We start from the raw sequence: 17,370 nt of genomic DNA, 5'->3' as shown, positions 1-17,370 counted from the left end.
ACGCTTGAAATTCAACTTCAAACTTTAACTAGAAGTGCAACATCACTGGACAGCACTCATGACATAGTTCTGGATGGAGAACTGCCCTGTGCAAGACCTTTGACAGCCCTGTATGTTGCAATAAAAAAACAGTGCTGAAGTTCACACACTGTGACTAAACAACCTGACCACTGCGAGGGACTTCTTAACGCTGGATACGTGCAAGCACTATTGTGTCTGGCCCAGTTCAGCAACAATAGCTTTCCTGCAGAATAGATACTGGTAGGAAACTATTACAAGTCATTGTCTTCCATAAATAGTAAACATGTCTCTCCAAAATGGAAATACTTGTAAAGAACAGGCCACTAATAGCTTTGTGGGCTACATTACAATTCATTTAAATGGTACTGAAGTCACAACCTAGGGGTTCAGAAGTTAAAAAAAAAAAAAAAAAAAGCCAGAATGGAAGAACTCCTCCTAGAATACTGAGTTCACCCCCTGTTCCTATACGTTATGTTGACGTTTTTATGTATATGAACATATACAGAGTTTTCCAAAAACCCTGTCTTCACTCAAAATAGAAGGTGACTGATGCTCATTTTTCTGCTACTGTGTGTGACTACATTCCTTATTTGCTGCATCCTCTTCCATCCCTCCAATCCAAACTACACTACACTTTTCCATAGTGTTCTAGCTACATTACTTTAAGACCCAGAACTCCAAATGTATTAAAATGCCTGGGCAGACTGGGCTAGCACTCCTTTACAACCCAAGAAACCGATCCTCCTACCACCACAGCAATGTGAGGCCTCACCACCACCAACTCCCTGTTCTACGCATAGAACTGAAATACAAAGATCAAAGCTCAAGGTATCACCCCCCCAAAAATCCATTTAATTTTGGGCTCCCAGTCTGAGTCCATTCACACCTGATCTGTCAGTGTCCTGTAAAGCTATGCTGTAGCATAATACAGACTAGGTTTATCACAGAGCTCCTGGTAACCTCAGGCCAGACCCAGCTATGTAGTTACTATCTGCAGCTATTATTATTTAGAGATGCGTGTGCCTCATTTACTACATGACTTCACTTGCTGTATGAATCAGAAACTTTAAAGGGAGGGGAAAAAAACCCCAAACCTAGAAACAGTACAGGATCATATGATTGACAGTGTCATTGTGCGTTTTTCACAGGAAGAATAAATTAAGAATTGCAAGGAGAAGCTTAATTTTACCTCTCTCTCACTTCTGCATGCCCAAATGGCAGCCAGTGTCCACTTAACAGGTTTTGGGGATGGTATCCTAGGCTTGTCAAGTCTGTTGGTTTTTTTTCTTTTTTTTTTAAGGGGTTTAGAAGGGAAGAAAAAGGAAAGAAAGAAGAATTCCAGCAGAGGTGGATGCGGCTGGTGGCACCACTCTCTGCCGCAGCCCTGGCGCTGGGCAGGAACGCCGAGCGCGGCTGCAGCCTCAGAGGGAGACGGGCTCTGTGGCCTCTGCCCCTGCCCTGCCCGGCACCGCTTCCCACCTCTCCCCTCCTGCATACCTCCTCCTCCCTGTCACTTCGACTCCTGCCCATTCCTATTCCTCACTCCTTGTTTCTGTATTTCGCTCTCTCTACTTTTGTACTTTCCTCTTTCTCTGCTGGCTCTTCACCGTGTCCCTTCTCCAGGTCTTGCCATGTACCTCTGATTCCCCTCCCGCAGCCCTCACACCCCTGAACTCCAGACAGGTGACTTGGTGAGAGTCCAACCCTCCCCTGCCCTTTTTTTTTTGTGGTGGCAGTGCCAGAGCAGCGGAGAGGGAGGACGCGTCGGCCTCCTCTGCCCCCCACCTTCCGCTCTCCCGTGCCAGCGGAGAGCCCCTGCGCCCCCCAGGCTGCAGAACGCACCGAGGCCGGGGGACGGGGTTCCCCCGCAAGGCGGGAGCGACGCGGCACCCGTCCTCTGGACTAACTCAGCCGCAGACACGAGAGGCAACATATTTTGAGGCTTTAGAAACCTCCCAAGTTACCCCAGGGGCACCAAAAAGCAAGCCCCTGGCAACAAATCCCTAGAAGGTCAAGCTTTTCACCCCAAATCATGTCACACTCATCATGGGCAGAACATGTTTCTTCTTAACCACATTTCTCAGAAATGGTAAGCGGCTTTATCTGGCTCTTCCCAAGAGTTTTCAGCTTGGTAAGATACCCGACCTGGGAAATTTCTGTTCAAAACCAGTTAACATTATAAGCAACTGAAAACAGAAGCTGCCTGTAATGCTGAATTTTATGAACTGTTCAGTCTCTGCTAAAGTGATTGCTTCCATATTATGTTCACATTATTCTTAAATTCCATAATACATTTATGCATCTCTTCCATCCAAATTAGATGCAGACTTAAAAAGTATTAGAAAGCAAAGCAAATACTAGATTTAAAATGTGCAAGCTGATTTTCAGAGAAGCTCTGAATATTTTTTTGCTCCTGATCTGAACAGGTCCACCACCAGAGCTTCAAGAATAAAAACAGAGGTTTCCCAAACTCTTTGGCAACAGAAACTTTACGTACCATGCACCATCCAATTTTATCTTTTATCTAAAATTATAGCCTGACCTTACCCATTTCTGTACTAAAGAGCTAGTTTAAAAACGTTAACATTTTTTAAAGAAATTCAGATCTGAAACTGCTGTTCCAAGCAAGAGCAGCATAATTTTTATGATTTGTGGTTGCAGTTATGCACTGTTTTATTTACACTGCTGCTACGTTATATGGAGGATTTTAGATACCTATAGTATATCAGAAGCTGCCCACATACACCCACGATAAAAAAACCAAGCTTCCCCCACCACACATAGCTATCTGTCATTTCAGCAGCTTAGCAAAAAGACTGACGTCAATCAACGTGGACTAGTAATCATGATTTGGCATATTTCTAAATGGCATCTGAAACGTAGCTGCAGATCTTCTGCATCAATTTTATCTCAACCTTAATTACATTACTACAAGTGTTCTAAATAACACAATGTGCACAATTTCAGCTTCCAGGTAATGCTAGAGTAGGCTTCAAAAATATCAAACACACCTGAGTTCAGATTAAACATTTTCATAATGGTTGTGCAAACATCAACACAAGTTCTAGACATCAACTGCATAAAATGCAGTTCTCATTCAGCAGCTTCTGCTAAAATAATGTCCCTTGACCTTAAATATTTAGCATGGAAATACTTTGGCACTGCTGAAATAAGAATTACTGCCAAAAAGTTTTCAGTGATTAAAGGCTACTCTGCAAAGACAAGCAAGACTACAGACTAGTTCCCAAGAATAGTAAAATTGCTTATAAAGCCTCAGCAATAAATATTTGAAATATATATTAATATGGACAACATTCTTTCCCAGGACAGAAGTCCAGCTCAAAACTACTGTACATGTTGAGGGTTAAAATCCTCAGCTGAAATGATTTGTCAAAGGCATATGGAAGTCCAGTTTTTTGGAATGTGGAAAACAACGCTAAAGAAAGGGTATTTCACATCTCTCTGCACCCTCCCAGAGTCTAATCAAATACACCCTCCCTTGTTATCTACCTACGCACTGAAAATATGGACGGAATGGGATACAAAAGGGATACACAGAAGCTTTAAGCCAGTTTCCCAACAGGCTAAATATCTCCCAAGAGCCCCGTTTCAAAGCCCTCTCAAGTCAGAGGCAAGACTCCTCACTGATACGAGAAGGTTTGAGATGACATCCTTGGAAAACAGATCAGTCTTATGGCAGCCATCCATCTCACTACTATTTTAATTGTTCAGCACGTCAGTGGCCGGCCTTTCCTTGCAGTCATTACTGTGATATGAAAACAAGGGCTAAGAAAGCATCAAATGAGCAGGTACAGCTGAAATTTCACTCCTGAATGATCTTGTGAGTATATACTAACTGCGTTACCATGTGGAAGGCATGCATCTGGCACACTGTCCCAAGCCACAGACGTGGCCCAGAGGGCTAAAAAAGAGCTCAGAAACCAACTTGGCACTTTTCATCTCAAACAAAGAAGGAGGAAAAAAAAAAAAAAAGCATTTGACTGAGTTGGTACTTACTGTTGTCGTAGATCGGGTTGGAAATCAAAGGAGGAAGAGCTAATGTGTAATTGCCATGTTCATCGGGGAGGAAAGCTTGGAAGCAGAGGCGAACGACATTGAGATCATACTCATCGATGTTGTGCAGCTGTTCTTCAGGCACTGTACAGCAGAAGGAAAGAGACTGAGGATTACTCTTTGGAAACAGCAGAAATGCTTTAACCAAACTGGAGGTGAGAGTCCACTGAGAAAAGAAATGGTGTTGCCAATGCAGAGGAAACGTGGCCATAGTCCTGGCTAGCTTCAGAGGAGCTGCATGCATAAAATCCCTGTACACAACAAACGGAACAGAAGCCTTTAATACCTTCCCTTCATTAAACAAGGCTAAATTTGAAGCAAAAAAAGTAAAAAACCCTTTCCTCCTACCAAGGCAGTCTTCTCCCCACTTTCATGTTTTACAAAATCTTGCTCTTTGACCAGGCTATCTCTCGGATGAATCCTAATGAGCCAGACCGGTATTGCCCCTGGGGAGCTGCAGTAAAGGAAGATGAACCTCTACCAGGAACAGAGGTTCTGTCACACCAAACCACAGCCCACATCCACCTGGGAGGCAGCAACACGGGGCTCTCTCTGGTGCCAAGCATTTTGGCCAGCCAATGCTCTTAGCAAGACAACTCACTCTAAAATTATGGTTCCCAGCGTTTTGAGGCTGCAGTTCCTCAACCTCCAACACGGACTGGGATTTTTGATTCACTCCAGGTCAGATTCTCAGGATCTCACCCTGCTATTCCAGGTCAGTTGTTCCTTGAGTGCTCTTTGCTCACTGGTTTCCTCACCTTGCCTTCCAGACAAGTTTCATATATCTAAGTATGTTTAAAAGTAATTTCCTGAATACACATTTCTCTCTCTTGTTTGTGCATAGTAAAGTTTATGAAATGAATGACACTGCCAAATAGAAATCTTTCAGTACAAAAAAATCCTAGGATCTAGCTGAAGATCTTTGGCAACAGTGAGAGGTTTCTGCCACGTTACCACTATCTTCCTTTAGAAGCTGAGAAGGAAAAATGACCAGAAGGAAGTTCTTGGCATAAGAATAAAGCCAAAACAATCCCCCCTTGCCATCAAGATCTGTGTCACTTCTGTACTTTTGAAAACAGTGATTAGTAGCATCATTACGATATACTTACGTGACACAACAAGCAAACCCTTTCCGGAAAGGATATTTAGTTACATATTCTTCCCAGTATAAAACTCAGTAATGCTTAATCCAAGCCCAGCATTTCAGTTTTGTTCACATTTTCACTTATTTTAATTTCAAAACATAGGACCTAGGATATTATTACTAAATGTTTCATGTACTCTTAGCATAATAGGTGATTCTGGGAAAAGCAGCAGTATATGAACTTGGTAACACTTTCCTTTAAGGTCTGACATTAAACTATTATGTTGACACCCAATGACAGCAAATGAAAGACTGATTTTATTTAATTTACATTGAAGTACTGATAATTAAATCATTTAAAGAGGTTCTCTTTCCCAAAGTTGTTCAAAGCAGCAGTTCAGCATGGTTAGATACGCCTAGTAATTACATAAAGGTCTGCAAAGTCAACAGATCACAAACTCTTCAGTTCACTCCTTCCCCTGCCCTTTCAAAGCCCTCCTGCAAGAATAAAACACTAAATGTGCTTGCGATAAAAAGCCTGTGGATCATGCTGTACTGATTAGATTGCAATACTTTGACCTTTAACACTTATCACTGGGTTGGTCTCCAACCTGCCATGAGTAGGATTCCACAATGCCCACTCGACTGATTTCTTCCTTTCACCTTTCGATAGTGTGAAATACTAAATGCATTGAATTCAGAATACTTTCCACTGGCATTTTCAATCTTTCTGATGTTCTTAACATCTCAGTTTCTCCTGATCTCTACTGTAAAAAGAAAGCCGATCACTTTCCATTTTACAAGCCCGTGATCAGCTATACTTATAGACAAATACAGCAGTGAGTGCAAAACTAAGTAGCAGCTATTGTAACTTAAAAACGTTGGGCCCCAGCTAATGAGCACGAGACAGAACTGTAATGAGGAGTTCTGCTAGTGTGAACTTTGTGGGTTGGGGTCTGACTGTATTACCAGATACGCAAAGTTTCATAATTTAATGTATTTTACTAGCTGACCTGCTGACTTAATAAAATAGGATCTTTGCAAAACAGGTTTTCTCACTGGTGCCACCATCTTTTAAGTTATGTGCATTTACAGATGCTGACAACGTGCAACAGAAATGCAATTCACTCTCTCAGCCCAGAACTACACTGCGGATCCTGGGAGAGGAGTAACGAGGAGGCATCAGTATCACATCAGGGACACTGGACCAGTACTCATTGGATGCAAGAGCACTCTTCGCAAGAACATAAATTGCAGTTTAGTCAAGAAAGCTTGTGAGACTGCACTGACACAGAATCTGGGTGGTACACCTTCACCATCCCGTTAATCTTCCTCCTCCAAATTAAAATCCAACCTGTCATAATTTGACTCCAGAGCAGCTCTTGCTGTCAGGAATGCTGTAGACATGACAGAGCCCTTGAAGCCATTCCTGTGTCCATGTTCTGGTGGCCTCTACAATCCACTGACCATTAGCTGGCTCTCAAAGAAGCCAACCAAGGATGAAGTAGATGCTGATGCCAAAACATACCTGATGTGACTATCAGCAAACTTCTGCTGTTAAAACTAAGCCTGGGAACATTTTTATGCTTGGATGATTTACTGGGTATTCAGGATGAGGCCTCTGAACCTCAGCACTTCTCTGGAACAAATGGCTGTACAGCGTAATTCAGCCTTGGCAGTCTCTACAGCTTCTTGGTACAACCTGAGTTAGAAAAAAGAAGTGTGTTCTCTAGATTAAGTCTTGCAGAACGAATAATCAGAAGCATAATGCTATTTTGCTCCCAGCAATTCAAGTGATTCTTATCTGTGCTCTAACATCTTAGCTGGTAAGCAACTGACTCCCGAGGACACTCTGGCATTAAGGCTTATATCAGTGTGTTGCACTAGCCTTTGGTGATAACTTGGATCCAGCCAGAAAGCCCAGGCTGTAGCCAAATTTCAAACCCTCTAAAAATGAAACTGAGTACAGAAATTCAGTATTTTTGCCTAATTCAACTCATTGTAGACAGAAGCCAAGCACAAAATCTGGATCTGGCTTTTGATTCTGAAACAAAGTGAGGATTCTGTGGTTGTGGAATCAAGCGCCTCTCTCTTACAAATTAAAGCATCAGACCTAGACTGTGGTTTCCGCAGATACAGTAGCCTGTACCTCAGAAACAAACAGTAGCAGAATTAAACCCTGACAGAACTCTATAAATACAAAAACACATTAGATAGGGAGAAAATGTGTACGTTAATCTTAGTGTTCAAATTATATAGTTTCATATACTATCAACTTTCACAACTCCCCAGTAAATCTGCTTGACCCAACTGACATAGGAAAGATACAGTGGGTCAACAACTGCAAAACACAGAATCACTGTATACAGCTCATTGTACTGCTGCAGAAAACACTGTTGCTAATTTGCATGTTCTTGTAAATGATTTAATACATTAAAAAAATCTGCAGCTTGAAAGAGGAAGTGCTCAGTCAAGACTGATTCCTCTTGGGCTATTTTTAACCAGATGAGAAGAACATAACAGAGCAAAAAAGGAGAACATGACAGCTGCAACTCCATCTTGTGATGACATGTTTAAAAATATATAGAAGCTAAATTCCATGCTTGTATAGAGAAGCACACAGCTTTCCTCAGTTTCAAAACATATTTCATTCACACCTAAAAGACAATCACCCAAACAAAATAAAACATTGTTATTTTTAATGAATGTCTAATTCTGCTCCCTCTAAAGTCAATCTGAGATTAACCACTGACTTAAACGGATGCTGGCTCACACCTAGAGAATATTAAAAACAAACACAAATGAGGCAGACATAAACATGCTGACTAACGCTTGGAAGATGTCCATATGGAGGATGGTGGTGTCATTCAGTGTTATTTCACCAACTTCCATACTGAAGGACAACAAATACCATCAAACCTAACAAACTTTAAGTGACTAAAGTTAAAAAAAATGCTGTTAAAGATTTTGGGAACAGAAAGGAATGAAGAAGAACAATATACACAGCATCTCCCTGTGCAAAGCTCAGACAAGCAGCTCTGCTGAAGTCTGTGACATTACACACGTGAAGTAAGGATTGCACAATGGAGTGTGTTCAGAACAGATACAGTAAAAAAGGCTTATACACAACACATTAATAAAAGGAAGAAGTACTATGCTCTTGGCAAGAGTTCAACTTCCTTTTTTTACTTCTTGCTGTGTGGTACCACACCTTACTGCCTTCACACGAATCCAACTCGAAGAGCAGGAATCCAAATAATAATCTAGGTAAATGCTGCAACAAAGTTCCTATGATGGCCCAGGCTAATAAAAACCTAACCTTAATCTGGCAGGGATTCATTTTCTGTAGTTATCTCTGCAAACAGGAGTATATTAAGGAATGTTTATAAGTATAGCTCTTTTGCTAGGTGAGAGGAGAGCTTTTAAAAGTAACCCTTAGCAACTCAAAAGCATAGAAAATGAAAATAATATTTAAAAGAATTAAAACTCTCGAATAACTATGGGGGCACTGTGCCAAAAAAAACCATAAAAACACAACTAGAGCAATCATAAAAGAAAAATAACCGACTCACCAAGATTCTGTCAATAGGACTTAAAAAACTGTATCGGTATTTGCAATTGGACTTGAGAAGTATTAGCTGTTGAACCAGAAAGGGGCTGCAATAACTAGTAAATTCTATCTTTATAAATCTATTTACAACTCTTCTAAAATAAATGCTGATTCCTCAGCTTAAAAAATAATTACCTTTGAAATACTTCTCTACTTCTGTATCTACTATCATGGGAAGACTGATACAGTCCCAACGAGGCACAAAAACACCCCACCCAAGCTAACTCCTTGACGCCTCCCCAACCTGAGCTGGGTAATCTGAGCAGCCCAACTGACACAAGCTCTTGGTTTGGGTTGTGCCTGTCTGAGGCACCTATGCCACTGAAATCCAAAGATGCGCAATGGGGTTTCTACTGAATAAGAGATCTCAGAGAACTTCTTGTACTTGCTCCTGTAAAAACTGAACACTTTCTGGATCCAATTCACCAAAATGCAATTCCCAATTCTGGCACAAAATTAAAGATGCTGATAATATCAGGCCTCCTGTTTGTTAGTGTTCATTGATATTTAATTTCTTAAATTATTTTAACAATAGTCTTAAGCGTCCAGGAAGACTACTAAGAGCTCATTTACCTGCTGAAATTATTGGGGGATTAAAGATTTTGAAGTTTACTCATAAGATGATTTACAGGGAAAGTGAGTGTTTATTTTGAACACTGAAGAAAAAGGAAGAAGTGTTTGTTTTTTGACTGATAACACGATACCTGATTAAATAGCAGATTCCTCACATACACCCCTGCACCCAACTTCTAAAGTAATGATGTCAGAAACTTCTGGAGTGGGTGGAGTTGGAGGTACGTTAGCATCTAAACTTAACTCGCACGGAAACTTCCAGGGCAAATGATGTAGTGTGACACATGCAGAGAGGGCTATGCTGAGAACACCAATTTACCCTACAAAGGGACATCTTGTGACCTTCACTTCTCAAACAGCGGCTGAGGGGGCGTATGAGCAACACAGTCTCTAGCTATCAAACAAAGAAAATGACCTCCTGCAAACAAAAAAATCAGCACTTCACTGAGCGGACCGCTCAGGAACACACAGCACTAATAATCACAGTGAGCTGCATTCTGCCTTTTTCCTTATGCAGTGTTTATTAATTGAGGGATATGCTGGGAGCCGAGTTTCATGACACAGAGGTGGTTTGCCTCAGGTGCTTTGCTCCTCAGACGATCTGGAGCACAAAGATATCGCGCCTCTGCCCTGATATCCATAGCCAGTTTAACCCAGGCTATACCAGAAGTTGTGCTGTAAAAGGGCAGCACTTCCCTTCCTCCCGCCTCTGCCCAACCTTCGTTTCCAGCGCCACCCTTCTGCTGGGACTAGCCCTCAGGGAGTGAATCAGATGAAGGAACTGGTCGGGCTCAGAACTAACTTGACAGAAGAAAAAGAGAAAAGGTCTGTTTTCAGGGGATCTGTTCCTGCAAACACTAGCCCTGGTACAAGGGAAAAGGTGGAAACGGACGGTCGCAGCAAAAGGAAGGACTGCCTCTTCCAGCGGCAGCACTGATTTACGCCAGGTTGAGCTGATCAGGGAAACGGGGCGCAAGCCCCAGGTCCCACTCAGCCGTGCCCAGGAGGACGCTTCGGATGCAATTCACACTGCCCTCCCAGGGCGCCCAGGCTACACCTGGGCTGCAGCCACCGTTGCGACAGTAGCTTGTGTAGCTACACACCAGCTCGCCTTAGGAAGAGCTGCACCAGGCGACTAACGCAGCGCAGGTTAATAGCGTGAGCGTCTGACTGGTGTCTCTAGCAGTTGCACTCTTTATGCTGCTGAAAATGACCTTGCCAGCTCGTTTAACGCTACACTCGCCGTTTCTAAATGAACTACAATCATACTGGTACAAAAGAAAGAGTAGTCCTAGTCTACTATTTGTCCCTTACTGTCACAAGCAGTGTTATGCTCTCTCCTTGTAGCTAGGGTTAAGTAACTGGATAAACCGTACGGCATGAGGGGCTGGGCTGTTCGGCTGCATCTAGGTGCGCAACACCATCTACTAGCACTTGCTGAGAGGGAGAAGCTGCCATCAGGGGGAGGGGAAGGATTGTGGCAACACTGTATTTTTTCCTCCGGATAAATTCATGCCTGGTTTGCACCTCTGTGATCCATGAAGAGAAAAGTTTCAATCAGTTCTGCAGAAAAGAAAGCTTTGCATATACCTAGAAACAGAATAGGCAGTTAATAACATCCAATAATTTCAAAAAGCAAAAATGGAGGGGGATATTGATTAGTGCGAATGACTCTGAAAGGCAGATGCTAACCTATGCTCTATAAATCTCTATACATCCAGCATAAGGAAGCAGTATCATCCTTGTTTTACAGAAGAAATAAGCCCAAGGAAGGTGAATGACCTGGCCTGACACAAAAGCCAAGGGGAGAACTGGGAATAGAAATTTGAAATCTTGAAATTTAGTCCTTGTTTCATCTAGACAATGTTTCCCTGAACCCAGGTTCTCTTCCTGTTTTAGGTCCAATCTAAAAAAACAAAAAAAACAAAAAAAAACCCAAAACCCAACTGGAACCAAATATATCCACCAGCCCCTGTACATTTCTAAGATTTAGCTTATCTGTTTCTGTTTATAGCAGAAAAAAAAAAGTCAGCATTTCCTTTTTTTATGTTTCTGCCTGGTAATTTTCTTTTTCAGTTTTAAACAACTTGAAAAGGGGCTGTCCTTTAGGTTAATATACAAATTTCAGCACAAACAGCAAAAAGCATATGCATGAGGAATAAAAGAATGAAGGGACTTCCAAAGGTAAAAGCTAAAGTAATGTTATGATGGGGAGATTCAGCTCTCCTCAGGTGGGTTTGCCCTGCACCTCTTCAAAAGCCGACTGCTCTCACTTACCACCATTTTCAGCTCAAGAATGACGGGGCTTACATATTTGTTTTAATTTAAGGACAACAAGTTTTAAGTTTCTTTAAACATCTGGAACGTCCACTACAGAGGATTCTTGATGCTTTTCACTTTCAAACCTTCCAAACCCCTCGACTCTTTCCTGGACTCTTCTTTTGATTCAGAACATTTTGCTTATTCACAGCTAAATCAGTGACCCACTAAATCCCCCTATGCAGCACGCGCTCCAGTGCGGCAGGGGGGTGGCGGCGGGCGATCCTGGCGAGCACGGCTGGTGTGGGCGAGTGGCGTCAGAGCAGAGGGTCTTACGAGTGCAGCCGCGCAGGGGCCGGCAAGGGAAGCTGCGGAGAGGGTGACGGTGCGCGTGGGCAGGAAGCTGGTGTGACTTGTGTGGGGACGAGCCCGAGAGCATGACGAGGCGGAGGCGTGCAGGGGTGTTGTGGAGACTGTGACGAGCGCACAGTGAATGTGGGGTCAGCTGCTCGTGGGTGGAAAGGGGAAACAGAACAAGCGAAAGACTGGGGAGGTAAATGGAGCTGCATTACTGACGGAGTGCATGGGAGGACCTAAAAATTAATTAAATGCTTATTAGCTAGAGCAATTACAAAAAGAACAGGAGCCTTAGGTATTTGTCAGGCTCCAGGGAAAGCCTATTCGTACCCTCTCGATCAGTTGCCTGGAATTTGCTCTCTGGGTTTCTCTCTCTAGGCCAAGTCAAATAGGGTTTTCATGTTGTCATCCATTTGACTAGAAAAAGGTTAGCCCTCCGTAAGACTGTGCTATGTAGTTTTCCCCTAAATTTACAGAAGACGTTCAGGGTTCTTCCTCACTGATAATTAACTTGAGTTATTATTAATTCGATTGTTGTCTCTACTTCAAGTCACACCCATCCACAAAAGCTCTTAAGTCAAGACTGGTTGTTCTTTTAGTTTGGGTTGGCAGTACATCAGACAGCACATGGGAAGAAAAGGATATGGCACAACTCAACGACTACTAAAGAAAACAAACACCCTAGAAAGCAGACATAGACAAGCTCCACTGGAGGAGTAACTTTGCTCCTTCGATGCTGCACTATTTGTATCATCATCACGCCATGGAGCCCTTGTCACGCATTAGGCTGCCACTCTGCAAGGTGCAGCATAAACTCACACAATTCCCTTGGTGTGCTCAGGGATGAGACGAGTTTTCCCACTTTGCTGAGAGAGATTTCTAGAATCATTCAGCTTATTAAAGCACGAAGAGACACGTGCTGAAGCCTTGTAAGCACCGAGTGTCACGAACACATCCAGTGACAGTGCAGAAACAACAATTCTCTCTCAAACTAAGCTAACTAAGGAGAAGCAATCTCAGAACAGATAATCTGACTTACATAACAGCGAATACATACAATTTGTACAGAAAGTATGTTTAAAGGCCGAGTTTAACAATGGATAAATACTGCCAGCTAATAATAGGGAATTTAAAGTGAAACCGCCTTACAGATGTACTTTCAGAATGACTTCAATACAGAAGGCTCCAGCTAGACACAGAGTATGATCTGCAAATACCTTCTTGTTATCATTCAGGAGGTCTAAGGCAGATATTAATTGCTTCAAGAACATAGGTAAGAGCACAGGAGAACATTATCTTGAACAACATTATCTTTCCTGAGCAAGTCCCCACTGCTGCCAATTACGACCCTTATTCGGCGTGTCCATACCACATGCTGGACGGTATAGGGGAGGGGTGATGGACTACCAGAGAATTTGCACGAGGGCTCACTTCTCCCTCTGCCACCGCAGCTGCCCGTGATGCCTGCGCTCCCCTGAAACACGACAGCCCATTTACACACGGAAGATTGGAAAGCAACTTTGTAAACCTACATCTTGCTATTACTTCAGTCTTTACTGACACGACAAATAACACATCTGTTGACAGGCTGTAGATGCTTGTACCTGTCAATAGGGTCAATATTGAACCTCTGCCCAAAATGGGGACTCAGGACAGGGATTGTTTGCCCCCGTCCTTTTCTCTTCCGGAGATGGAAAAAAACACAGTCTGAGGGCTAGTTTTCAGCTTCATGAAAATTCAACTGTTCATTAAAGCATCTTCCACACAGCTGAAAAAATATTAGCAGTTCTTCGGAACTTGATGTTCATATGAGAAATGAGTAACTCTAATTTGTGACCAACTTGGAGGATACACTTAACTCTATGAAATTTCCCTAAAGAAAAAAGTTGGATTACTTTCTGAAAAATACACATAAGTAAAGCGCAATGCAGGATGGATACAATACAGCCTCTGTAATTTTGGAGAAGGTAGTGATAGCCTTCTGACTTAAAAAAAAATAAAAAAATCCATACACAGAACTTTAAAATCAAGCAGCAAACATTATAGTGACTACTGCTAATGAAACTTTCTTTTGATCAACTGAATACACATAAAAATATTTCTGCCACTAATCCTGTTTTATTAGGCCTTGACCCTAAGCCTCTCTGGGTTCTGCTTAGCGTGGGACTGTCCTGGAGCAGCTGGAAACCAGTCTCAGGGCGGCTCTGCTTCATGCAGACATGTGAACAAGCGCCCAAAGGCAAATACGCAGGCTGGGGATTGCCAGCGAGCGATGAATACTGGGGTCCCTTCTCATCACACCCCCTGCCTAGGGGAGGGTGTCGTACCGTGCATTGCCTGGGGCAGGGCAGTGCTATATGGTCTCTTCTGCTACTGGATTGGCAGAAAGGAGGCCAGGATCCGACCGGATGCTACCGAGCACAACCTCTAATTGCCCAAAAGTGATTAGTGAATTTGGAGTTATGTGCCAGCCTCGCCAAGAATGTCAAACGTTTTTAGGTAAACATGTCCTTACTCTCTCATACTCAGCAGCATGACAAATAGAAGTGACTAGGTGACCGCTAAAGGTTCTTTGGTGAAATAACCTGGAAAAAGGATTTTATAATATTCTTTTACTGCACAACAATGGCAAGAGGAAGTGTCAACTCTATTTTTATTTATGGAGTAAAGTAAAGAAAGCCAAGAGGGCTGAACAGGGGAGTGCTTCTTTCATGTCTGAAATCAAGGTGGAACTGGCTGAGTCAAGGTAAAACAAGTAAAGCACTTGGTTTAAACCAGTTTAATTGCGTTAGAGCACTGTAAACTCATGTAAAAAACAGTTTCTATTGTATGCATATATTATCAGAACTAGGATATTATTTAGATGGACCATCAGCCTGACTCTGAACAGCTGTTCTAAAATTAAGAAAGTAAGACTGAAATGTATCTGGCTGTATTACATTTTTTATTTGTTTATTGCAAGAGCTAGCAGATTAACTTCATTGGGAAAATATAGCTAAAACTCTCTCCCCTCCATCTCCCCCAATATAACTGTCAACTTTTTTTTTTTTTTTTTTTTTTTAACTTTCTGGGGAAAAATAAAATTAAAACATTTTGTTTGGGTTGACTTACCAGAATTTGCTCTGGCCAAATCAACATGAGACATTTAGGCCAAACATATTCAGCTGCAACTAACTGGCCACCTTCTGAATATTATAATTATTTTATGTCACGGTTCTCTTCTACAGGTTAAGGTCTTTGGAAGAAGTCTAACCTCCCATGATACTTAAACAGTCTTCGCTATAACATGTTACATGCTGCAGTGAGGGTACAGCAGAGCACATTGCGATAGAAACGAATCAACAGATGCTGGCCCATGCAGACAAATGACAGAGTGAGCTACTATGACAGAATGAGGTCTAGGATTGATGTGACTCAAGAACAAATATTTTAGTTAAATTAACCAAATATCACTGCATTTTTTTCAGAAAATAACCTAAAACATCTTTCATTATGGAAAAAGTTAAATATGTACCTTTTTGTCCCAACTCAGGACAAAAAAAAAAAAAAAAAGAGTATATATATTTTCAAGCAGGCCAGAAATCCAGCTCTCAACTCTCTAATGAAGGCCTCACCTGAATTTTGCAAGACTTCTATGGGTATAAAATAAAATATTTGAAAAGTTTCCAAGCTCTGACAACACTTAATCAAACATGTAACTGCATTCACAATAACATTTCAGAGACACTATTAGAGCTTGAAATCAGGCAAGTACAGAAGCTTCCATAGCTTCCAATCTACATTTAACTTCTACGATTAAGAAAAATTATTAAAAAGAAAGTCAACATCAGAGCAATATAATTTTGAAGTAACAGTATAAATTTACTGGAAGCCTAAATGACTTTTTTTTTTTAATACATAGTCAAAAACTATGGGCTCACAGGTTTTATAAATATTTCAGCTTTCTTGATTTGTAGAAGTTCAAGGTGTCAGTAAGTGACAACGGTACTACGCTTGCAATAGGTTGTCTATTTAGCAACTGTGTTGCTGTGTGCATTATCTTCAACATGAGAAAGTTAAAGGGTCTGGGCTGTGTCTGCTTCTCCTCCCCCTCCCCAACAGATACATATTTTAATTTTGAAACTCCTTTATATAAAGTAATTAGCGATATAAAACCTAAAATTCTTGTAGCTACAAGACTAACGACAAACAAGTACAAGATGTTCCTGCTGTCAGCTGAAGAATATGGAGTAGAAGAACACGGGGAAGTTGAAATGTGTAAATTAAGTTATTTCATTCTCTAACCTACTTTACAAAGCATGACCATGAAGACGACTCCACTTCTGCATAATGGATTCTGACATCAAACCTACCTTTCTCTACAGGATGACCAGGAGCAAGAATAGCAGCAGCTACTACAAGTAGAAATTGCTTAAACACAATTCTTTTCCAGATAGCAATTGAAAAGGAAACAAAACTGGAAAGAAGCAACTAGAAGCAGTATTAACATTACATTTACTAAACAGAACTGCTTTTCAAAGTCATTAACTCCTCCTTGCCGCACTAGCATATGACAAGTCTGCCAGTAAAGTGGTGAAAGAGTTACAAAGAGTTAATAGTTTGAGGGTATACTTATGCTTTCCATCTAAATCCCCCTAGTTGTGCCTGAGTGCAGAAAACGTTGGTCCTGCTCCAGTCAGACCTGCTCCTTGCTGTGGGTTCCCCACCTCTTCTGTGCATTGAACTTAGCAGTCATGCAGCTGTGGGATGAATGGGTTCAGCAGGCTGATCCGAGGGAAAACTACTCTCTCTCTCCTTTTTTTTTTTTTTTGCAAGTTAGTTTTCCATTGGAGCAACTTGTTGAGTCCACTCACCATACAGCCACATGATCTTTAGATCTGTTGTGACAGAAGTGGTGGAAGTGCGTGGCTAGGGATGGAGGGAAGAGCAAGACCACTCTTTCTGGAGCAGCCCACAATTAGATCAGATCAGCTGCCCTGTGAAACTGCAGCCTGTGGGGTAGGTCCCTATGGGTGTGGTTCTACAGCAGCATAGCTTGCCTGAGATAAATACTGCTGTGGACTTCCTGATGGCCCATACCAGCTCCTGTGCTGTAAAAATCAATCAAGGAGCAGCTTCAGGAAGGCTGTCAATGGGCTCAGCTCCCTGAACTGGCTCGCTGAGGGATCACATGAGCACCAGTGTCAGGCCAAAAGAAGGAACGGCACTGTGGCAAGCTAGATTTATATTGGTTTAAATTGCTATGGAATTACACTAATCACATTAGAGAACCTCATTCCTGAGACACTTGGAAAAGTTCCCAGGGAAGGGTTCTCCTGATAGCTTTTCACCTGTATTATTTGTATGATGGCCTTGCCCATGCTATCTGGCCAAGATGATGCAGTTGGCTTAC

The 17,370-nt window shown here is 42.0% G+C and overlaps 1 protein-coding gene across 1 annotated transcript in view; it reads right to left on the bottom strand.

The window, feature by feature from the left end:
• Positions 1–17,370, bottom strand: part of REL (REL proto-oncogene, NF-kB subunit) — a 37,421-nt gene that overhangs the window by 5,906 nt on the left and 14,145 nt on the right. The window contains exon 5 of the mRNA XM_026064121.1: positions 4,039–4,179. Within this exon, the coding sequence (XP_025919906.1) occupies positions 4,039–4,179 (141 nt within the window). The remainder of the gene's footprint in view (positions 1–4,038; positions 4,180–17,370) is intronic.

Source organism: Apteryx rowi, unplaced genomic scaffold (genome assembly GCF_003343035.1).
Source record: "Apteryx rowi isolate R43461 unplaced genomic scaffold, aptRow1 scaffold_21, whole genome shotgun sequence".
Taxonomy (NCBI): Eukaryota; Metazoa; Chordata; class Aves; order Apterygiformes; family Apterygidae; genus Apteryx; species Apteryx rowi.
The sequence above is the reverse complement of the archived record's forward strand: the minus strand, read 5'-3'. Positions and strand labels throughout refer to the sequence as shown.